This window comes from Bufo gargarizans, chromosome 1 (genome assembly GCF_014858855.1).
Source record: "Bufo gargarizans isolate SCDJY-AF-19 chromosome 1, ASM1485885v1, whole genome shotgun sequence".
NCBI classification, from domain to species: domain Eukaryota; kingdom Metazoa; phylum Chordata; class Amphibia; order Anura; family Bufonidae; genus Bufo; species Bufo gargarizans.
This window is the reverse complement of record NC_058080.1, coordinates 62,402,292-62,427,883: the sequence shown is the minus strand read 5'-3', so window position 1 is coordinate 62,427,883 and position 25,592 is coordinate 62,402,292. Positions and strand designations below refer to the sequence as shown.

General features: G+C 43.3%; 1 protein-coding gene across 1 annotated transcript in view; it reads right to left on the bottom strand.

The window, feature by feature from the left end:
• The window catches only part of CPZ (carboxypeptidase Z), a 155,539-nt gene that overhangs the window by 92,134 nt on the left and 37,813 nt on the right, over nt 1–25,592 (bottom strand). The window contains exons 4-6 of the mRNA XM_044295799.1: nt 12,321–12,536; nt 11,031–11,227; nt 9,950–10,111 (exon numbers count right to left, since the gene is read on the bottom strand). Of these exons, the coding sequence (XP_044151734.1) occupies nt 9,950–10,111; nt 11,031–11,227; nt 12,321–12,536 (575 nt within the window). The remainder of the gene's footprint in view (nt 1–9,949; nt 10,112–11,030; nt 11,228–12,320; nt 12,537–25,592) is intronic.

Genomic DNA, 25,592 nt, shown 5'->3' with positions numbered 1-25,592 from the left:
ACCTATTAAAGTTAATGTTATACATCTTGACTGCAGCTAGGCGTTTGTTAGCAAGATTTTGGAAAAGGACGGATTGCCCATCACGAGCTGACCTCATAAATAGTGTATTAGAAGTCAGACGCTTCGAACACATGTCAGCTACATTGCTTGCATCGGTGGATAAATTTGATCAAGTTTGGAAGCAATGGGACATGGTGTTTGATGTCTCAAACTGACTGAGCTTTCACCTTACTCCCTTCATCCTAACCCTAATGTGTCTAGTCTTGTCATTCCCCACTGTACGTCTGTATCTTTATTACGTTAAATTTTGTATAACTCTGCATAGTTAATGCGAATACAGTTGCTTTGTTACTTTAGTAGCCTATAGGCGCTTTTTACAGTACATACTCATCCATGATTATTGTATATGTACTTTCTCAGACTTATTCAATGTAAAGGTATGCTATTTTCCTGCTCAATTACCCTTGATTCTTTTTCTGTACCATAAGTAATGTACTCCGAAGTCATGTTTTTTCATATGTACGTGTTTATTCTTGGAAAAACCATCAATAAAAAGACAATTGATAAAAAAAACCTTCTCCTGCCCAATCCTTAACCTTAAATACTACCTCTGTTGCACTTCCCCAAACACGCACTTATTTGTCCACAGTGGCAGAAGAACCGGACAGAGGGGTCCCAAACCGCGAACTGCCCTCCACCCCCCACCCTTCAACTTCCCCAAGCCTTTATACAGGCAACTGTAAAAAAAAATTATACCATTTAAAATTATTTTTTATATATTCACATTTTATATAATTTTATTTATTCTTAATAAATGTTATTTGTATTGATAATTTATTTGTTTGTCTTTTGTTTAAATGGTCATGAGGATTCAAAATCGGTTATTTCTGAACCCTTAAAAATCTCCCAGCATCATGGTGGAGCAACATAAGTATTTGTCGCTCCTCCATCGTGGGGAGATTCTGTGGACAAGGAGTAGTGTGTAGAAGAGAGGCCTGACACAATCTCCCAGCGCTGGTGGAGCGACACAAGTATTTGTCGCTCCTCCATCGTGGGGAGATTCTGTGGAGAAGAAGTAGTGTGTAGAAGAGAGGCCTGACACACTCTCACAGCGCTGGTGGAGTGATACAAGTATTTGTTGCTTCTCCATCGTGGGGAGATTCTGTGGAGAAGAAGTAGTGTGTAGAAGAGAGGCCTGACACACTCTCACAGCGCTGGTGGAGCGACACAAGTATTTGTCTCTACTCCATCGTGGGGATATTCTGTGGATAAGGAGTAGTGTGTAGAAGAGAGGCCTGACACACTCTCACAGCGCTGGTGGAGTGATACAAGTATGTGTCGCTCCTCCATTGTGGGGAGATCAATAGATGCACCAATACTCAATGTATGTTTTTAAAAAACAGTTTAATAAACACATTTCAAGATCAATACACTCAACTTTGCCCACCCACATAACCACGCAACTAAACAGCATCAATACTAAATCAAAATTAGATACATTTTTCCTAAAAAATAAAACACAAATCAGTTAAATCATTTGGTCCTGCCAGTCCACTCTTCCTGCATCGGAGCAGAAATACTCAGCAAAGGAGTCTCTCATCCTTGAAACTGCTACACTTGTCTGTGGTCCAAAGTTTTCAATACTGGCAATCTCGCTGTCTTCAGGTATCTGCTCGACATTTTGGGGTTCTTTAGTGAGGAGGTAGTTGTGTAACACGACAGCTGACTTTACTACCTCATCGACTGTTTCAACTTTCATTTGAATTGGTTTTGTGAATATTCTCCATTTGGCAACCAAAATGCCGAATGTGCATTCAACCATTCTTCGAGCCCTGGTCAGGCGGTAGTTAAATATACGTTTCGTTTCATTTAATCCGCAGCTGGAATACGGTTTAATAAGATTGCCACTCAATTAAAAGGCCTCATCAACAACCAACACAAATGGCATGAATGGAGCATCTGTACCTGGTAGTGACTGAGGTGGTGGGAAATCAAATTGTCTATTATATAGCCATCGCCACATGTAAGAATTTTTAAATACAATGGAATCATTTGTTCTTCCGTAGGCCCCGACATCGATAGCCACAAAACGGTATTGGGCATCAGCGATGGCCATTAGTATGATTGAAAAAAAAAATTGTAGTTATAATACCCAGAACCAGTGCCTTGGGACTTGATAATATGAATATGTTTCCCGTCTACTGCCCCAATACAGTTGGGAAACTGGCACACCTCATAAAAATTTTCAGCAACTTACGTCCATTTTTGCCTACTTGGATGTGGGCTAAATTTTGCATGCAACTGCTCCCACAAAACACAAGCAATAATGGAAAAGTGGATATTCCAAGGCGAAACTGGTAATGGAGGGACATAAAACTTTCTCCTGTTGCCGGAAATTTATCAGGAGAAAAAAAAAAAAAAAAAAGGATCAACTTGCAGGATAACAGGCCGAACTGGATGGACAAATGTCTTTTTTCGGCCTTATGTACTATGTTACTATGTTACTAATTAAAAATGATCAAATATGTAAATATTTAAAAAACATTAACAAAAAATAAATTATAAGCTAGATAAATTGGACAGACTTGTTTGGGACTTTAAAATGGACATACCACAGTTAAATGCTTTCATTTGTTCTGTTGTAATTTTCATAGGTCAAAAGATAATTTTTTTGTGAATCCAGTGTTTTCTCCATGGAAAACGATAGGTGTATGTTTGTGACTAGAATTGCTCACAGTGCTGTGAACGTCTCTAATGGTCGAGCTATGAGTAGAATCTTGACCATTGAAGCCGTTGAAGTCACAGTGAACAATACTAATGCAGAGCCTACATAGCCCTTGTCCTGTGCAATCAAGAGCTATGGTCAAGATGGGGTTGGGACATTTGAACAAGGAAAAGCAACTTTAAATAATTATACCAAAATAAAATAGCAATATATTAAATTTATAAAAAAAATTACCTTATGGTAAGCATTAGTCGTTCTGCCGGGGAAACACTGCGACGGAAAGTGGTGTACTGTCTTTCGATGAGATGTGACATCCTTTGTAACAGATTGTCAAAACTTTTGACGCTCATCCGTAAGTAGTTCTGAAACTTGTCTGGATAATTCCGCAATTCTGGAAACAGAACTTCAAAAGCGCCCCGTCTTATACACCCAATAGCGACGGCGCCGTCTGGCTCTAAGACGTCTTCTCCAGCGGAAAACAAGGATTAAAGCCTGAAATCTGAAGCGAATGTGGTCGGGCATCATCTTTGCTAGCTTCTGAGGGAGCATCTGAGGGGTAAGTGACCTTCGGTTGTCTTTTATAGCCACTGTAAAATTTGCATACTAAATTGTTTCTTTTTGAAGTTTTTTAAATTTAAATACCGGATCCATCATTCCGTTTGAAAACGGATAATAACGGATGAGACGGATCCATTCTTTCAACGGATCTGTTCGACGGATCCGGAAAAAAATTATCCGGAAGGTATTTCTGGCAACGGACTAGCAGATCCAGGGGGTGAAAAACCATGCGGTTTGACTGTTCCACCTGCCGGAATCCTCTAACGCAAGTGTGAAAGTACCCTAAGGGGGAGGGCCCCTGAGGAGGTCACTGTCAAGGGAGTGGGGTGCTGTGAAATTCACTGTTAAAGGGGCGGGCTGCTGTGAAGGTCATTGCTTCATTGCTGTAGGTCAGCTTTATGCTAGGGCTACACAACGACATGTGGCGGGGCACTGTGTGGGGGGGTCAGTGTTAAGGGGTGGAGGACTGTTCACTGTTAAAGGGGCGGCTGCTGTAGACGTCACTTTTATGGGGGATACTGTCGATATTTTTTAATGACACACACAAACATTAAATGAAATAGATAAAATATACCCGTGCAAAGCCGGGTCCTTCTGCTAGTATATTATATGAAAGATTAAAAAGTAAAATGCATTCACAGACTGGAAAAGAGCATTCACAAAGACTTCAATAATCTAAGATGTGAATACCCAGGAGGAAAAATGCAGATGACAGTTCAGTGGTGAATGGACGCAGTAATTGTTTCCATCTCTTTGAATAATCTCCATAATTGCTTTTAATCATCGCATAAATGGCTTTCATACCTTGTTCAGGATTATCAAGGTTGAATTACACAGAAGTCTGAACTTATTATAAGTTCTCTCTAACTTGGAATGAATTTAAATGAGATCAAGAAAATGAGTATCGAGCTCAGCCTGGCAGCCAATGAGTCAGGGAGCATGCCAGATTAGACGGATGTACATAATAGTGGTAATGGAAATACTGTGCAGACACCATACCTAAGCCAAAATCACGTGCACAGCCCCTCTGTAAAAAAACAAATGCCCATAATAAAATGACCACTGAACAGGTCCAAGTCTATGCACATAACTTATTTAATATCACTTTATATCCATAAGAGCAATATTTTATGATTAAGGGCACCAAATGCTTGAATATACATGAAGTAAAAAAAAATCTGGCTGCTTGCAGCAACCATTAGGGGGAGCTTTAGACCATCCATGTAAATAAAATTGTTTGGTAAGCTTAAAGGCTCCCCCTAGAGGCAGTCAGAAAAACAGAACTTTAATAACTATAGAAACATAAAGAATGAATTACCGTGGTTGGGAGAACTACCAACAAACTTTAAAAGTTATGTGCACCTTTGGAAGCATTTTTTAAAAATTATTGCATTGTACTTATTTTGAGCTAAAAATCATTTTTTTCAATTGGTCTTTATTAAAAATATGGAGCAGTTTTTCTGTACAGAGCTGAGATGCTCTAGCAGCAGCCTTTGGATTTTCTGTCTTTTCTGTCAGTTAGGAAGCTGATGTGCTCCTTTTTTCTGCTCTATGACATTATTAGCACTCATTATAGCTCAGTTCTTATCTTACTGATAAGAACCTGGCTTAAATAAGTGTTTATGACATCTTAGTAGTTTAGAGATAAGGTTTATTAGATAACAGGCAAAAAGTGAAAGTACTAGTTACACAGCTAGAAAAACAGTTAACTCTTTGAGAAGGACCGGCTCAATATTTTTAATAAAGACCAATTGAAAAAATGATTTTTAGCCCAAATGAGTAAATCCAATCATAAACAAAAATTGCCTCCGAAGGTGTACTTATCCTTCAAAGAGAGGAAAAGGTTCACAGAGGTGAACCTCTGCACGGATAGATGGTCTGCTTAGTAGAATAGCGCATAGTGATCCATTCTGTACTGCAAGTGCAATTGGATGTCACATCCAAAGCCTAGGGTAGCAAACAACAAATTATCAGAAGGCATTTGCATGACATCGATCTAAGAGCCAGTGTGTCCAGCTACAGGTGTTCTATTGACCTTTCACAACTGCTCTCAAAGTCTATCATGGTGCACAGCAAGATGGAAATAGAGGCTGGAATTTAGGTCTAGCCCCTTCAGTGATGAATCCTGCTTTTGTCTCGGACACAATGATAGCAAGAGATTTGTCTGGAGACCACGTGCGCAACACCATGAAGAGGCCTTCACAAGGGAACGTCACACTGGTCCTACTCCTGGGAATATGGTGTGGCATAATGTATGTTAGCCGGACCCCTCTTGTCTTCATGTACACTTCTCTCCGGACTTATCTCCCATAAAGCACATCTGGGATGCCACTGGCTGGAGATCGCAAAGGGAACTACAGTACCAGATCTTGATGATTTTCATGCCCAAGTGCGTTCAGCGCGGCAGAACATTCTACAGACAACAATTAATAATCTAGTTAATAGTATGTCAAGGAGCAGTAACATCATCACCAATGACATCACCGCACGGCCAGCGTGATTACGTGGTGATGTCTTCACACTTCCGCAGGTCCTGGCAGGTTTTCAGCAGGCGGCCTCTCTGCTATCAGGTTGATGAGGTAAGTATAAGATAGTTTTTTTCAGCCACCATTGGCTTTGCCGCAAATTTAATTGTTCCTAAACTTCAGATCAAATTCCGCTTTGGATGCTTTGATTCTCTCAATACTACCCAGAAACATTTTATTGTAAATATCTGTGAGAAAACCATGAGGGGGGAAGAAGATGAAGGATCACATGACACTGTGAGGAAGTGGCTGGGGGGACTTGCTCTATTTGGCTCAGAGGCTGAAAGACAGCCTCATTAGCCAATCAGGTGGGCAGATGGCAAGAAAATCCTTATGCTGAACAAGAAAAATTGCCGTACTCTGTTCAGCATCTGACCTGAAAGGATGTGCCTGGCAGAGTCTAACATAAAGCAATTGCAGACACAAGCCACTAATGCAATGTGATAGGGACACTGTAGGGACAGAATAGAGATATATAATTGTGTAAATTTTAGGTAATTTGGTCAGGGAACGTTTTAGGGAAAGCTTTGAGGGAGTCAAGGGCTGGTCGTACTGTGAGGGAGAAATACAAAGCTCTTTACACCACTATTGTGGCATAAAAAAAGATGCAAAATATGGTGCACGGCATATGTGCACCGTAATTTGCGACTTTTTAAGCTTCTTGTCACTTTTCTAAAGACATTGTACTACAAAAAATTGCAGTTATAACTGTGCTATTAAATGCATAGTTCAAAGACATTTTTACACTAAAATTGCATTATTACCAAAATAAATTGTCAACATCAGAGTGCAATGTGTTTGTAGAAAGGGAGGTTATTTAATTGGGCCTATGTCTTTTAATTATAGAAAATACACTTTTGCTAGTACTGCATACCAAACCTGTGATTTTTCAGTTATAGGAAACCTGTGACTTTTCATTTATAGGCCTCATAATAAAATGTCAGGAAAATTGAGCGCAAAACATAGACCTCATCATCCCAGAGTCCATACCGTCTGGCTGCTGCTGCCACCGCAGTTGCTACTCCCCGCTGCTAATCATTCTACTGCCAGTACCATTACTACTATACAGCCACCACTACTGCTACTACCAATAAACAGCTACATATACACCTACTGCTTTGTTTGTTCCATGCTATTATGCTACCACTGCCTCTCCTATGGTGGCCATATGCCACTATTATCCTACTCTTTCCACATCCACACTGTAAGGCTTCTGCTCTCAATTAAAAGGGATTTTCTTTCCTGGCTTGTTCAGAACAAGCCACTGTTTTTACATTTAACACTTGTGTGTGTGTATAAATAAGGAAAGGGATTCTGCCCCCATTAACACATAATTTTTGGTTCCTTGTGCAGAACAAGCCACAGTTTCTTCTGAAATTTACATGTTTGTGTATAAAGAGACTGCTGCATGACTTGGGGCTCAGACTGCTCGGCTGATTTGCAAGGGGGTGAGGTGAAAGACTGATGGACATTGGCTGCAGGTGCCAACTTTGATCTTTCAGCAGGAGACTGGGTGGGAGACAACGTGAAGGAACTGGAGGCACTGTCAGACACCCAATCTATGATCGCCTGTACTTGTTCTGGCCTCTCCATTCGTAGAGCCGCATTTGGCCCTACCAAATACCGCTGAAGGTTTTGTTGCCTACTCGCACCTGAGGAAGGTGTTTCACTTGTGCGTGTAGCTGGCACAGATCAACCATGTCCTCTCCCTGCAACTGGAGCTCCACCAGCAGCACCACGAACTGAGCCACTTCCCTTATTTCTCACTCTCCTCATTCTTTACGTTTACCCACCAAACTAACAGATGGTTTATGTTAGGCGACAATGTAACAGTAAGGCAGTGTCGGTGTCATAAAGAGGAAAAATTTCACAACAGTGTGACAGGCAAATTTTATGCAATTACTTCACGGTCCCAATTTTTTAAAAATTTGTCAACCAACAATGTAACTGCAGTATTGACTGGTTGAATTGGACTGTCAGAAATGCAGCAAAGGCCGCAAATGTATTATCTTGCCACAAAATGGGTGTTTTTTTTATACCAGAATATAACAGCAGTATCTAATACTTGTATTGGACTGTCAAAAATGCAGCAAAGGACCCAAAATGTATTATCTTGCCACAAAATGGGTGTTTTTTTTATACCAGAATATAACAGCAGTATCTAATACTTGTATTGGACTGTCAGAAATGCAGCAAAGGACCCAAAATTTATTATCTTGCACAAAATGGGTGTTTTTTTAAACCCTGAATATAACAGCGGTATTTATTGCATGTAACAGACTTATCACAAATGCAGTGCAGGGCACAAATGTACTTTTTAGCAAAATAAAAATTTGTCCCCACAGAATCTGACAGATGGATTTACTTGGATTGTACTTTACAGAAGAAAATGTGAATATGTCACCCCTTGGGTTCCTGAACTCACAGAACGATTCCCTATATTATTTTGCCTTCCCCTGGCACATATGCAGTGCAGGTGCACTTAAAAAATGGGTATATGTTGCCCACTGAACTAAAAGAACAGGTTTAAATTATTGTCCCGGGCACATATGTTGTGCTGGTGCACTGAACTTGCACAAAATGGCTGCCGTTATTTTTCTGTGTCAATTGGCTCAGGGCAGGGTACAAAATCGCTGTAGATCGCAGAGTTAACAAGTTCTGATAACAGATAGATTCTTCTTTCCTATTCTCTCCCTCGTGACTCCAGCTTATATAGAGGCTGGGTCACATGCTGCACTGGCCAATCACAGCCATGCACAGAGTTAAACGCTTGTTGATTGGCTGCTCTGCAGCCTTTCAAAAAGCGCCAATAAATCGCTGAACACCGAACTTGAACTTTTACTGAAATGTTCAGGTTCGTATCCGGGGTCCAAAAATCCTAAAGTTTGCTACGAACCCGAACTTTACAGTTCGGGTTCGCTCAACCCTAGTGGTGACATCACTGGATTTGATGACAATATTACAACTGACCAAAATGAATGTGTTATCGTCAGAATCTCTTTTCAGGCCTTGGGCCTGTAACTTTAACTAATCATATCTCAGTATAGAAGTGAGATATTAAAAAGGTGGGTTAAAAACTATTTTAAATGGATTGTCCTAGACTTACAACATGCTTTCAAACTAATACTGCACCCCAAGTAATTTCCTAATTTACTTAAATTTTGAAATCCTCACCTTTTTCCAGATCTCTGAGCCAGCCACATGACTTCCAGTGCCCGAATTTCACAACATCCACTGATGTCACGTAGACATTACCCATTAGCTGCAGCACCAGTGCATACAGAATGTCATAAAACCACCTGACCAAGACGGGGCTGTCCAAAATGTATCACTTACAAAATCTCCACTCTCTACAGTTCGCATGCGCTGCTTTTTTCCTCATCTATGCCTCTTCTTTACTATTACAAAAACAGGGCAGGCTCTAATAACTAGCAGTAGAGATGAAGGTGTTTACTTCGAGCTGAGAGCCAGGGCATCATCAAAGGAGATGATGCACTTAATAGCACAATATGGACAACATATAATTAACAGCTTATCAAATTGTGTTAGGTTACCAGGGTGATGGACCAGGTCTGCTCCTGGCTAGTTAGTAGGAGTTAGTATATTGGGCAGACTAGATGGGTCAAATGGTTCTTAACTGCCGACACATTCTATGTATCTATGTTAGAGTGTCTAGTTTGAATCAGCTTGGAGGAAAAATGTGTGTGAGAGACCTCCTGCACAACTAGGCCCAAGTTCAGAGAACCCTGGCCTCTGAGCCTAATATTTGCTAATACACAATGCTGATGATACATTGGATTATTCCTGCATTGATATAGAAATGGTTAATCCCCCAATAAGAGGTAATATTTTTAAGCAAAATTATTTAATCAGGTCAGATTGGTGTGTTTGTCTGAACCTGGCTTTTATTCTATACAATAAATTTAAGGACCTAAAAATTAAATATAAGGACAAAATAATATACAAGAAGTATAAAAATACAAGATTATAGAATATAGTGCAAGAATATAAAATCCTCTGTAAAAATGCTAAACTAATACCAGAAGAAAGGTTATAAAAATCAACTGTAATATGGTAAGTATAAAATTCTAAAATACAGTATTCCTGTAAGATTCTGCATAAAAATCAAAATCCTTCATACCTTACCCCACCAATACGACTCAGGGATCGGCATATGATCGACTCGTGCCGAGCGTACTTTCATAATCTTATGCACTTCTGCTGTCAAATCTGGGAAATTTCTATTGAGATCAATGTTCTGAGCTGTCATTCGCCCGTTTGTCCATCCATTGTAGCCAGCGCCCTGGGAGATGAGAGCATTTAGATAAATCTAGACATCTACATAATCTAAATTCTTAATCTATGATTTCAGGAAAAGATTTTTCTGGTAGTTCACACAAAGTGTTCTTGGCTCTAAAAAATAAATCGGAACTGTTAGTCGAAAGTTGTTATTTATTAGTTGTCAATTCGGTAGCAAAGGTTCCTCAGGGATAAGCAATCGGCCAACTGCGTTATCCCTGAGGATCTTTTGCTACCGAATACATTATCGTGACCAAGCACACACAAGCCGGTAACAGAGCAATGAAATTCAGGCACAAAACCGATCACGTGGGACACCACGTGACCCGCCAGATCACACGTGACCGACTATACCCTTTTACCCTTTCATATGTGGTTTAATATCTGTTTTAGTATCTGTGTGCACACGTTTGATATATCTAAAGCAGACCAACCGAGTGCCCCCACACACGCAGTCCTCTGCAGGTATCTGTTGGGATATACCGGACACCAATTAGATAGGCCCTATATGATATAGGTATTAGTAGTTTCTTTTATATACAGGTTTATATATATGCTCTTACTTCATATATGTCTCTGTTTTTATACTTTCTACTACATATTGACAACTAATAAATACAACTTTCGACTAACAGTCCGGGTGATAGAGTGCCTGTTCCACTACAAACATATCCAATTTTAACCTCTGAAAGACTGTGGGGCAGTCCTAGTACATGAGCACCTAGATCCACAAATGGAGTGGGGTGAGCCGCTATTTATCAATTACATTGCTCTAAAAAATAAATGTTTGTATATAGTAAAAGGTAAAATGTGCAATGATATGTTTGAGGGCCTCATGATGACTTTAGTTTTTCTCCTTTCATCAGAATTGTGTTCACTTCTGCCCATACAAGCTTACTGTCCGAATGAACTTTACATTTTACCTCCTGTGATGCCAGCTCATAGCCATCTGGGTTCATGGAAGGCAGAAGGTGAATTCGGGTTGTGTTGATCAATGTCTGGATCCTGGTATTTCCAAGAATATATTCAGAGCATAAATACTGCGCCAGATAAATGAGTAACTCTCTGCCCACGACTTCATTGCCGTGCATATTGGCAACGTATCTAACTTCTGGCTCCACTGTGAAAGAAATTAAGAAAGCATGCATTTTATTCTTTTAATGTAGTATTACTTACTATGAAATTGCTTTGACAGCAACACCCAAAATTTAAGTAAGTCTTCTTGAGCCTTCTGATGGAGACCACTAATATACATAGGTCATTTCCTAGCCATGTCCTCCCTCTCAAAAACGTGTGTTTATATGTAAGGCAACTGGCCGCAGCAGGAGCTCTCCCACTTACTGCTCTAGCTACAACTGGAGACCAGCAGCGCTTGGCTAAGCCACACCCCCGAGCAATTCATCAGCATCAAATGGAAGGGATCAGGTGAAAATCACCGCCTGCGAGGATCCACAAGAGAAATCCAAGGATTATTTCCTTGCGGATTTATGGTGGTCACAAGTAGAGATGAGCAAAGTTCTTTAAAATTTGATTTGGCTGCCAAATAACAACAAAAAAAGATTTGCTTTGTGACGAATTACTTCCTCATGAAGCATATTTCTATGTAATTAGCGGGCGCAATGGTGGGGAATGGCGATTGCACCATTGAACCCCTCAGATGCCACATTCATCACTAATCAGGGTTAATCCGGTGTGACAAAAATTACTCACCTCATTCATTTGATCACGTAGAGGCTGCCGCAGCCATCTTGACTGAAGATCCAGCTCAAAATCCTACGTGGTCCATGATGACGTCATCGAGTAAAAAGAGAAAAAGGTCCAGCTCGGTTAAAATGGTACCTTTATTTTTCAGTGCAGATAAAAGCCAGAGTAAGGATCGCTACTGTCTCTGATCCGAAACAGTGTAGACTGGACTGTAACTGGCTTTTATCTGCACTGAAAAATAAAGGTAACATTTTTAACCGAGCTGGACCATTTTCTCTTTTTACTCAAGCAACGCTGTGGTTCTTGGCGTGGTCCGTGCTTGGTATGACAGGGATTGAGCACGTCTATACTCTCTCTTTGCCATGATGACATCATCACACCGTCCGGCATGGTGATGTCATACATCACCGCATGCTCGATTTCGTGCTTGATCTACGCGATCAAATAGATGAGGTGGGTTTGATTTTTTTTCCCCCTCCCATTTCTGGGAAAATTGATTCGTTACTCACGTAAGTCATGCTGTCCGGGATTGTTGGAAAACTCAATAACAAAAAGGTCCTTTCCCTCAAAGCTCCTTCCGATGCTGTATGTCTTGGCAATGTTGGAACACTTGGCTGCAGTCTTTTTCAGTATACTGACCATCTGGTTGTAGCTGTGGTGAGTGAAGTGTATTATAGTATATGGTGTTTGAGGAGCAAGGTCTTCTGGAGTGACTTCAACATTCACTGGAAAACACAATCATAAAGAAATGGCAACAAAAAGAACACTTTTAATAGAAGCTATCTAGGAATTCTGACAACCGTAGCATATTTCTGAGTCAGCCATCACCGTCTCAGGCACCGTTCCCTCACATATACAGATTTAACGCCAACATTAGTGAGTAAACGCGTTAATCTAACAGTGTACCTGTTATCCCAACAGTGTAAAGAGCTTTGTACATTGATTAAATTTGCCAGCATGATAGGCTTGTGTGTTAGCATCAGGAATTACTTTAATGTTTGCTACATCTGTAGGACACATGCCATACCTAGTCCAATCACACATAGGACACAGTGCCACACCTAGTCCCATCATACATAGGTCACATGCTACACCTAGTCCAATCATACATAGGACACATTCCACACCCAGTACCACTCATACATAGGACACATGCAACACCTATTTCAATCATACATAGGACACATGCCACACCCAGTCCACTCACTCATAACAAGTGAAGCACTTAATTTGTATGAAGAATGATGACAGCCTGGGTCAGCTTGCTGACTCTAGTGTTGCAAGGTGGTGGGGCTAAGGATGATACTGTTGCAGTGTGGTATGGTTCCAGTCCTTCTTCACTAAGGCAGCTTTGCCATCTTGGAGATGCATGCCTGATGAAACCCACGTCTATCAGTAGAACATGATTCTCCAAACTCTTGATCTGCTTGGAAAGATAAGCCTGCATGCACACTGCTTTCTCAAATATGGGAATGAGGGAATTCATGGAGATAGTCAAGCAAGCTTTAATGGTTTAAAGAAGTGTTGAAGGTAATGTAGAATGCTTTGTATCAAATTAGGTAGAACTTGGTGGTCAAAATCAGGAATTGCATACATCAAAAAGAAAGAAATGATAGAAAAGACAACTGTGTTATATACAACAGTGTTATATACTATATACTATACCCTTTGAAAGGTTCAGTGTTTTCATATCAACTATTTCCCTTTAAGAGTACCATTATAAACATGTAGTACATTAAAGAGGTTTTCAGAGACTTAAATACTGATGACCTATCCTCTAGTGCACATGGCTTAGATGCAGCTTAGCCCTATTTAAAAGAATGGGGCTGAGCTACAATACCAAGCATAACCCCTATACAGTGTAAGACGCTGTGCTTGGTGAGCACAGAGAAGGCCACGGTGCTCACAGGAGCACCAGTGCCTTCTTAAACAGCTGATGACCTATCCAAAGGATAGATCATTTGCTTTTAAATCTTGAAAAACCCTTTTAAGTTATTCCCTGTGCACTGGATGACTCAAAACTGATACATTGGTTGGGATCTGACCTGCCAGGATCTCCATCAGTCATCAGAATAAGAATGGGGGTTTTGTGTCTCATGAAGCAGTGGTCATGCCTGAGGGAGCAAGCACTGTACTCGGCCATCTCCAGTCCCACAGACCTTGAATAAATGCACAACCGCAACTCCTTTCAAATGGTTAGCCCTATTCTGTCGCTTAGGTGGGGATTCCAGAGGTCAGATACCCAACCAACATTCTAGCAGTTGCCATCTATCGATTGGGTAGGGGATAGCTTGTTATTACATGGATTACCCATTTAAGTCAGTAAAACCAGTCCACTTATTTAAGACTTTATACACTCCTCAACATTGAAATTGCAACACCAAGAAAGAAAAGTAATGGAGTTATGGAAATGCCAGGATCGATAGGCATGTTAATGATATGCAAAGGCTGAAAAGTGGAAACAAAACATTAAAAATATCTAGATTTATTCAGTATCGAGTACGAACGCCACAAGCATAAATACACTCACTTACATGCTTTGGCATGCTATCAGTGAGGTTATTAATAGTTGTTTGAGGAATGTTCTGCCATGCTGAATGCACTTGGACACACGATTCATCAAGATCCTCTGATGGAATCTCCGTCTGCAATTGCAAAACAATGATGTCCAGATGTGTTTGATGGGAGACAATTCAGGAGATGATACAGGCCACAGTAGCACATTTTGGATATGCAGGTGGCTCACAGTAGCACAAGCATTATGTGGCATGGTGTAGTCCTGTTTAAAAATGATTCCTTGGACACTATGGAGAAATAGCTATACCACTGTTTGCATGACCGAATCAATGTAACTCCAAGTTGTTGGTGCACTTAAAATGGAAGTTAGAGGGGTCCAGCTACCCTACATTATGCCACCCCACACCATAATCCCTGGAGTATAGCTGGTTTGATGTTCTCTTGTGAAAGCCCCTTCATGTTATTGCCCACATGGCTCCAGACCACATGGGCAACCAAGAGACCTTAATTCCAGCCTCCATTGCCATCTTGCTGTGGTTCATAGCCTAATGTTGTGCAAACTACTTCTGATGGTTTGTGTAGCCACTGTTTGCTGCCCTAGGCTTGGGATGCGACATCCAATTTCACTTGTAGCACAGAATGAATCACTATGCACCATTCTTCTAATCAGATGATCCATCCGTGCACAGGTTCACCTCTATGCACTTCTTGCTTTCATTCTAGTTCCTCATTGTTCTCCCAACCACCAGGACTTCCAGTGCTAAACAGTGCTGACATCTCAGCCTAGGCATGCTGCGATCTGCCGGTGGGATAAACCAAGGTCTATCAGTTCAAGGATTCTGTCCTTCTCCATGTCTGATAAGTGGTGATAACTGGAACTTCAACAAACAGAAGCAATCGCACAATCATCCCGCACAGTTTGATCCTATTTTTGAGCTTTCATGTGGCTAAAAAACATTTCTTTAATTCTGGCTTTTCGTTCTTGTTCTCGCAATTTTAATGTTGAGGAGTGTTGATGTAACTGTTTGACAAGACATAACTTAAAGGGGTTATCCCATGAATAATGTAAAAAAATGAAAATTAGACATCATATAGTCCAGGACAATCTCTTACTAACAAATCTAGAACCAGCCCTGTACCTCACATGGAACCAGAGATCTCCCTATTCATTGCTTGGCTAGATTTATATCAAGCTGACAGCTCAAGGGGAGTGTCTTTTCTGCTGCAGCTAAGGGGGCGTGTCTCATCTCTCCCTATCACGGAGGCAGTTGAAAGATGAAACTGAGCATGTGTGGCCTTCTTAATGAGCCGGTCAAAGAAATAAGAAATTAAGTGGCACTATACAGATGCATTTTACTGAATAACTCAGTAGCTAAACAACATTTTTTCTTAATATGCAAATTATGCCTTTGGTGTAATAGAGGGTATCACCACAGCTCTTGTTGCACCTAAGCTCCACAGTTTTTTGTGGCCAACCTCTCCCTGGCTACTTTGTTACTGCTTGTTCCTGTCAATTAAAGCAGCAAGGGAAGAGTTGGCCACAGAAAGTAGTGCAACTTGGGTGCAACAAGAGCAATGTTGACGCCCTCATTACAGCCAAGACATATTTGCATATTAAGAAAATGTGTCATAACTCAATAATAGAGCCTCAGATAAATAAATTAACTTCTTCAGTACCGAGCCACTTGTCACCTTAAATTCCAGGCCAATTTTTGCAAAGACATGCGTCACTTTATGTGCTAATAACTTTGGAACACTTTTACTTATCCAACCCATTCTGAGATTGTTTTCTCATGACACATTGTACTTCATGATAGTGGTAAATTTGAGTCAATATATTTCACCTTTATTTATAAAACAATCCAAAATTTACCCAAAATTTTGGAAAATTCACAATTTTCTAAATTAGAATTTCTCTAAAGACAGATAGTAACAATTTTCCAACAAAATTTCCAAAACCATTTTTAAGCACCAATTCAGTTATAAAGTGATTTTGAGGGGCTTACATAATGGAAACCACCTATAAATTACCCTATTTTAGAAACTACACACCTCAAATTATTCAAAAGCTATCTTAAAAACTTGAGGTGTTCTACAAGAATTAATGGATAATGGAGGTGAAATTTCAAAATGTCATATTTTTTTTGTAGATTTTTTATGTTAATCACTTTTATGTTAACACACAGCAAGGGTTAACAGCAAAATAAACCTCAATATACATAACTCTGATTCTGCAGTATGCAAAAATACCCCTTATGTGTTAGTAAACTGCTGTCGGGGCACATGTTAGTGGTCAGAAGGAATGGAGCGCCATATGGATTTTGGAGGCAGATTTTGCTAGAATGGTTTTTGGGCACCATTTTGTATTTGAAGAGACCCTGACGTACCCCTACAGTGAAAATCCTCAAAAAGTTACACCATTTTGGAAACTACACCCCTCAAAGAATATTTTAAGGGGTGTACTGCGCACTTTGTCCCGCTAAGCGTTTTACAGAATTTGGAAACACTTGGCTATGAAAATTAAGTTTAATTTCTCCCAATAAAATTCTCATTTTCACAAGAGGTAACAGGAGAAAAAGCACCCCATAATTTGTTACCCATTTCCTCCTGAATATGGAAACACCCCATATGTAGTGGTAAATTGCTGTGGGGGCACATGGCAGAAATGAAGGAGTGCCATATGGCTTTTGCAGCACAGATTTTGATGGATTCGCTTACGGGTGCCATTGTTTTTTATTTTTTTAATTGATTGTCTTATAGAGATGTGATATCGCTTATTTTTTTCAGATGGGCTGCTCTATTGCCCCAGTGTGCCCCCTATTCTTGTTTCCAACCCTGTATGCTAATTCATACCATCAGTAAAGGGAGAAGGAGACGCCATGTTTCTCAGGGGGCGTCTGCTTTTCCCTTGCTGCGATTGGCCAGCACACAGCCAAGGAGAAGAAGCCCCCTGAGAAACATGGTCGTCTTCTCCTCCCTGTAGCGGTACAGATCTTAAAGGTTCATACATTTAGTAAAATGGTGAAATTATGGTTCCTGCAGCCACCACTAGAGGGAACATGCTAAATACTGCTTATACATAAAATACATAAATAACCATGTATATAGCACCTTAGCTCCCTCTAGTGGTGGCCTTAGGCAGACAGAATATTAGCATTTTACTATGTGTGGGATTTTTAGCTCTGTATCAGAAATTTTCAGCAGATTTAGAATAAAATAACAACATGAAATTAAATTGTAGAAGTTCACTTTGAGGAAAGCAATGTCATTTTTGGGTTATATAATATTAGAACAAAATGTGAATATCTAAAACTCTATACCAAAGGTTCCACAATAACCTCTTTAATGCTCAGGTCTAGACACAAATGCTAACAGAAAGGGTGTGAGCTAACATTCCACAGAGCCTGAAACTGTCCAGGGAAAATGCATGGAAAAGCCAGGAAAGACAAGGAGATCCTTTTAATGTTCCTCAGACAAAGATCTTTTTGCTACTCCATACACCAAGCACTTATTTCTTTCTTATTTCTTCTCATAGCATAATATTATTATTCATTTATTTCGCATTGCTTTTATTTCACCAGCATATTCTGTAAGGAAGTATGCAAATTGTGATCATTCACCTCTGTAACTGATTCCTAATCAAGGAAAAGTGATTGCAACAAAGGCCCCTCTGCATGAAGTGTGTTTGAGTGCCTGTGCCCCAAAATGACAACAAGATAACAAAAGAGATGAGACAATCGATTCTAAACAAATCAGATTTGTTAGGAATTTCACAAAAACTTGTTCGCTGAAGGGATCTTTGGCTTTTGCGATTCGTTTTGGACGAATCGCATAAAAACTGTGCCCAGCGCCATTTTACTGTGAGTATTGGTGGGGAAAACCAGATGGAAAGAAGAAGACGTAGGATCACATGACATTGGGAGGAAGTCGAGGGGAGGGCTTGTCCTGATTGACTAAATGGCTGACAGACAGCCAGGATCATCCAAACAAGGGTTAGTGGGCAGGCAGCTCTTTTTGTGGAGACAGAAGAATTGCCATCCTGTCTTTCGCTGGTGGTGACATGGAAGGGTGTCATGTGGCATTGTCTGACAAAAAGCTATTACAGGCACAAGGCACTAATGTATTCTAATTTGGACATTATAGGGAGAGAATAGGAAAATATAATTGGCAGCTGGCTTGCAGCTAGGTCTGCATTAAACCACCTGCAAGAAAAATAAACTCATTTGCAAGAAAAAAAATTCCATCTCTATCTTTAAATGAGAGAAATAACACTTGCAATTTTGCTAGCACCAGTTAATAAACTGTGTACCAAACCCATGACTTTTCATTTATAGAAAGCCTGTGACTTTTTATGTATAGGCGTCATAATAAAATGCCTGAAAAATGGAAAACTAAAGACCCAGGCCTCATCACCTGAGAGAGAGAGAGTCATAATGTGGGTAGTACCAACAGTACCAGTACTGGTCATCTGGCCAGTATTAGTAGTAGGTCACAGTTTTCCCTGGCTTTCGATAGGTGCCACATTATTATTGAGGACAAAAAAGATGAGATTGTGGACTGGATGGCTCACTCCTCCTATTAGTCTCAGCAGGATGATGTGGATGTCACTTCTGAGTCTGACACCGTGTTTGGAAGCCAGAGGTCACAACATTCTCCTCCTTGCAACAACAGAGAACAGTTAGTGTTTGGACTGCCATAAAGAGGAGGAGGTTCAGGAGACAGGAGATCCCATGCATAGCTGCGTTGTTGTTGATGGTGGTAGTTGTGGCACTTCTAGCCATGGTGGTGATGTAAAGGCAGTGGTAGCGAAAGAGGCACTCAGGGCAAATACAGAGCAAGGTATTGGGAGCTTTTATGGTCAGCTCAGAAACTGGTGATGCCACTGATAATGTGGGTGCAGACTCAAAACGTGCCAGTCCTAAGCCAAGCTCCGCTGCTGCTAGGTCTGTATAAGTATCTCCCATCTGACAATTTTTCTCCAAGACAAAAGCATTGGCATGTGCAAGATCTGAAGGATTGAAATAAGTCATGGGCGTTCAAAAACAAATGTAGGCACCATAGCTCTATTGCAGCACATAACTATACTGTGGGAAAATAGAAGTGGCCATCAGCTAGCTCAACTTAGAGTGTTCTCCTTCTCCTAGCCATCTTTGCAGCAACCAGGCCGCATCCACATGTAGTACAGTGTCCTTGTCCTCATCATCATCAGTTACTGCTTCTCCTGCTCAGACTATTCCTCCTCTTCCTCCAATACTGCTCCATCATCAGCCATCGATAACGGAACGTGTGGACAGGAAACAACTCTACACGCCCAGCAATCAGCTGGTGCACAAGTTGCTAGCAGTGTTAGTTGCTAGCAGTGATAGTGTGGATTCTGCTGCATTTAGGGAGCTAATGGTGTGTGCTCAGCCTCGCTGAAAGATATTTAACCACCATATTTCTGCATCAAGGCAGCACTACAGCAAGAAGTTCAGGTCCTATTGACACCTCCACGTTTTTGTGGTGGTCTGGTTCCCACACCAGGTGCTTATCTGCTTCTTCTACTATCTCCTCTATGAACATTCCTCCATTCCCAATGGAAGCAGGGCAAAGTGTCACTCCCACTCCCCTTCCCTCCTATCATATGTGTAAAGTGAAGCATTACCATGATGTTACCACACAGCTGATTACTTGGTAAAGTGAATCAAGCAGCAAATATCTCGCTGGCTTTCTCTCTGCCAACTCCAACTGGGCAAGATGGTCAGCAACAACGGCAGAAACATTGTTCCATTTGGGGTAAATAACACATGCATGGTGCACGTGATCAATTCAGCTGTGCAATGTTTTTTTGAAAAAGGACACTGGCTTTCAGAGGGTGCTGGCCATATCTAGTAGACTGTCCTCGCATTTCAGCCATTGTGGTCAGGGCTAGGATGGTGGAAGTGGGAAAGGGGAAACCCTTAACCCTGAACCTAGAGGCTGGGGTGTGCCGGGAGCCACGGTCGCGGGTACTCCAAGAAAAGGGGCCAAAGACTCTGAATAGGTGACATAGTTTTATTGAATATCACAAAGCCAGTGTACGGAAGGCCTGAGAGATTTCTGCCTGGGGATTTGGTGTATAGCGGGCGAAACAGGACGAACGCCAACGCCCCATGCAGCGGATGACATGTGCGGGGACCTGATGCTTGGATGCTGCCGACGCAGCCCCAACGCGGAAGGAATGACCTGAAATGGTACTGGGGTTGTGACCCAACCCCTGCATCAGGGACCGGACGAGGGACATGAATTTTGATGTGGTGAGTGGCTGACCCACGCAAGGCAGAAGAGGGGAGTCTGGTGGAGAGACCGTGAAGCAGTACGATAATTGCCACAGAACCTTGACCGGGCACCAACGGTTACCTGAAGGGAAGAACTTAATCTCCGTGGGAGGACCAGACTGGTGGTTTTGGAGGACGGGAGATGGAGGACAAAATGGTCTGTGGACCAGACTGGGTGGCGTTTCTGGAGGAAGCTATGACGCCCGGAGCCCGACGTAAATTCACCAGGCCTGAGGAAGCCGTAGAACCCGAGGTAAATAGCCGCCTTCAGAACCGTGCTGAGAGAGGGCCCAAAAGGACTGCCGTCTAAGGCCGAGGATAGGGCTCTGAACAATTCCCCCGACACCGGCAGTCTACGGGTGCGCGGACACTTTCCCTTCTTCTGCAGACCCCTGAGTGTTGCCTTGACGGCTTGTGAAGCAAGGATGGAACCCCCATCTGGCTTGGCGATCATGCGATAATGCTGGAGCCCTGCTAAATATAGCTTGATGGTGTTGTGCGACAAGGAGAGGCGAGTGTGGCAAAAATGCAATGAACGCCAAGACATATGAGGTTTCCTCCAGCTGACCCCTTGGGAATTCTCGAGCAAACTTGCTGAAAGCTGTGAAGCCGGCCCGATAATTCCTGGCTGTGCTGAGGGAAAGAGATCCCTCGACCAGTCTCTCTGCCTGGACCACCAGGGATGCTAATCCAGGATGAATGAGCTTAGTGGAGGAACCTGCGTACCGGAATGATCTGCTTCGGGCATTTCCTGAAAGAAAGTGGAAAAACAGAAACGGGAGAGGGCGTCAGCGGCAGTATTGGAATCCCCTGGAATGTGAGCACAACGGACGTGGAAGTTGTGGGTGAGGGATAGCCACACTAATTTCCGCAGTAGAGCTATGACCCGGAGAGATCTGGACCTGCCGGAATTGATAATATCGACCAGGGACTGGTTGTCCGTGACGAACAAGACTGGCAAGTTGGACGAGGAGCTGCCCCAGACTAAGGCGGCAGCCACGATGGGATATAATTCCCGGAAAGGAGAATACCCGATGGCAGCTGGGACTGCTTGGATTTCCGGGGGCCACCTGGCCACCAGCCAGTGGGACCTGAAGATGGCGGCAAAGCCGATGGAACCGGCTGCGTCCGAGAAAATAATCGGGGAAGCCGAGTCCCAACGGGGAACGAAGAGGGAATGCCGTTCCATTCTGAAAGGAAGGTGTTCCACATGGCAAGATCCGAGATGGCGTGGCGGTCGAGGTGGACAACAGAATCCTGGTCACGAACTGTGGAAAGAAGATGCAACAGGCTGGCCAGAAAAGACCGGCCCTGGGGCATGATCTTCGAGGCGTGATTCAGCAGACCCAGTAAGGACTGAAGCTTCCGCCTTGGTCAGGGACAGAGCGCTGACCGCCCGGGAGATGGCAGAGCGGATCCTGCTCAACTTTTCAGGTGGCAGACTGGCCTCCATCTTGACGGAATCTAATGTGATGCCCAGAAGATCACCCTGGTGGCAGGGGTAGCGGGAATTGAAGGGACCGGATGAGGATTCTCAATGAGCAAGAAATCGTCCAGGTAATGAATTACCATGGGAAGACCTCCGTGATGCACCAGGATCCAATGGAGAGCCCTGGCAAACTGGTCGAACAGCCAGGGGCTGCTCTTGGACCCAAAGGTTAAGCGGTTGGCGAAATAACCCTGTCCTACCAATTGATACCATAGTACCTCCAAAGATGCGGGTGGACCGGGAGAAGCTTGAAGGCATCAGCTTTGTCTACCTTGGCAAGCCAGGACCCAACCCCCGACTGGAGAATGAGCTGAATGGCTTCCTCAACTGACGAGTATTGCATGGAATACTCCTCAGAGGGGATAAGGGAATTCAGGCTTGGGATGGATGACATATGAGGCGCTGACGGATCGTAGATGAGGCGTTTTAATTGGAGGATTGTTTCACAACCAGCCCGATGGGGTTGATCCGCCAGGACTGAAACGGAATGTGGAGAAAGGGACCGATGATGAAACCCTTTTCCACTTCGGATCGATGGAGGGCATCCACGGCCTCCGGGTCACCGACCTGCGGAAGAATGTAAATGAGAGGAAAAACGAAGCTGCGGACGCGAAGGAGCAGCCGAAAATGAAGATGAAAAGCGAGGGAAACGAAACTATTTAAAATACTTACCAGAAGACGCCCAAGACCAAGGAAAAGGAGATCTGAATCCGAATGCGAACCGGTAAGCTAAAGAAAAATCCAGACCTGCAGACGAGAAGAGGAAAACAAACAAAAATACGGTCCTCAGAGGGACCGAACAAGACCTGAACTTACCTGAGGAAAGATTTTAAAACCTTTGACTGACGCGAGCCGAAAAAAATAAAATAAAAAAACTGACCGAACCTGCGATCTGAAGATAACGCATAAGAGGACCAGATGAGCGACAGCTGGGAAGCGAGATGGGAGGCGAACCCCCAAAGGAAGCGAAGACAGGTAAGACGCCAGAAGAGGAGCAGTCGACCAGACTGGCCCAGGAGATGGGAGAGCCTGAGACAGGACCCAGGGGTACAAGGGACAGCCGACTGGAAGCAAGAAGCATGGACAACCCACACCCGTGAATAGCAGAGAGACCAGGTAACCGAGAACTGAAAAACAGAGCTGGGCGATCCAGGAGGAAGGAGGAACCCCGGGAGAACTAGGGTAGAGACCTGGGCGATCCAGGAGAAAGAAAAAGAACCCCAGGCGAACCAGGGTAGAAACCTGGGCGATCCAGGAGAAAGAAGAACCCCAGGCGAACTAGGGAAGAGACCTGGGCGATCCAGGAGAAAGAAGAACCCCAGGCGAACTAGGGAAGGGACCTGGGCGATCCAGGAGACAAACACGCGAACCGGGCGAACCGGAAAAGAGACGACCCTGGGCGATCCAAGGCTTGAGACAGGACGAACACCGCGAGAGAGAGAGCCCGGGGACCCGGGAAGAATAAGCCACGACAGAAAATAAGGCGAGAACGCTGTGATGCGGAACACTCGGAGAGACCGAGGGCCGTGGTGTGATAGAAAAAGGACAACCAGAGATGAGGCCCAGAGACATGAACTAGCGACTGCGGAGGCCGACATACTCGGAGCATGGAACAAGACTCCGCAGTGGCTGGAGGAAACACATGCTGCAGCTGGGGGACGGCCCGATGGGTTAGGACCTGAGCATTCATGTTGTGCTCTGTAGGCGCAAGCTGCAGGCGTCCAACAGGTGCAGCCTCAGAACAAGCGTGCGTTTATTGTTGTGCGCCCCACCAGACTATGGGAACGCGCGACAATAGCCCCAGAAACACGCAAGTACCTCAAGGGAAGCAGAGAAAAGACCAAGCCCCAGTGGACAGAGGGGGGCAGACAGAAAAGATGAGGGAGGGTAAGGGACAGGCATTCAGACCAGACAGACGCGGGAAGCGAGTAGTGATGAGCGGCAGGGGCAATATTCGAATTTGCGAGATTTTGTGAATATTTTGGACGAATATTCGCCATGTATTCGAGAATTCGCGAATTCATGATCTCCAGTAGAGTTGAGCGAACACCTGGATGTTCGGGTTCGAGAAGTTCGGCCGAACATCCCGGAAATGTTCGGGTTCGGGATCCGAACCCGATCCGAACTTCGTCCCGAACCCCATTGAAGTCAATGGGGACCCGAACTTTTCGGCACTAAAAAGGCTGTAAAACAGCCCAGGAAAGAGCTAGAGGGCTGCAAAAGGCAGCAACATGTAGGTAAATCCCCTGCAAACAAATGTGGATAGGGAAATGAATTAAAATAAAAATTAAATAAATAAAAATTAACCAAAATCAATTGGAGAGAGGTTCCATAGCAGAGAATCTGGCTTCCCGTCACCCACCACTGGAACAGTCCATTCTCAGATATTTAGGCCCCGGCACCCAGGCAGAGGAGAGAGGTCCCGTAACAGAGAATCTGTCTTCATGTCAGCAGAGAATTAGTCTGCATGTCATAGCAGAGAATGAGGCTTCACGTCAGCCACCACTGCAACAGTCCATTGGCATATATTTAGGCCCAGCACCCAGGCAGAGGAGGGAGGTCCCGTAACAGAGAATCTGTCTTCATGTCAGCAGAGAATTAGTCTGCATGTCATAGCAGAGAATGAGGCTTCACGTCAGCCACCACTGCAACAGTCCATTGGCATATATTTAGGCCCAGCACACACACAGGCAGAGGAGAGAGGTCCCGTAACAGAGAATCTGGCTTCATGTCAGCAGAGAATCAGTCTGCATGTCATAGCAGAGAATGAGGCTTCACGTCAGCCACCACTGCAACAGTCCATTGGCATATATTTAGGCCCAGCACACACACAGGCAGAGGAGAGAGGTCCCGTAACAGAGAATCTGGCTTCATGTCAGTAGAGAATCAGTCTGCATGTCATAGCAGAGAATGAGGCTTCAAATCAGCCACCACTGCAACAGTCCATTGGCATATATTTAGGCCCAGCACCCAGGCAGAGGAGGGAGGTCCCGTAACAGAGAATCTGTCTTCATGTCAGCAGAGAATTAGTCTGCATGTCATAGCAGAGAATGAGGCTTCACGTCAGCCACCACTGCAACAGTCCATTGGCATATATTTAGGCCCAGCACACACACAGGCAGAGGAGAGAGGTCCCGTAACAGAGAATCTGGCTTCATGTCAGCAGAGAATCAGTCTGCATGTCATAGCAGAGAATGAGGCTTCACGTCAGCCACCACTGCAACAGTCCATTGGCATATATTTAGGCCCAGCACACACACAGGCAGAGGAGAGAGGTCCCGTAACAGAGGATCTGGCTTCATGTCAGCAGAGAATCAGTCTGCATGTCATAGCAGAGAATCAGGCTTCACGTCAGCCACCACTGCAACAGTCCATTGTCATAAATTTAGGCCCAGCACCCAGGCAGAGGAGAGAGGTCCCGTAACAGACAATCTGGCTTCATGTCAGCAGAGAATTAGTCTGCATGTCATAGCAGAGAA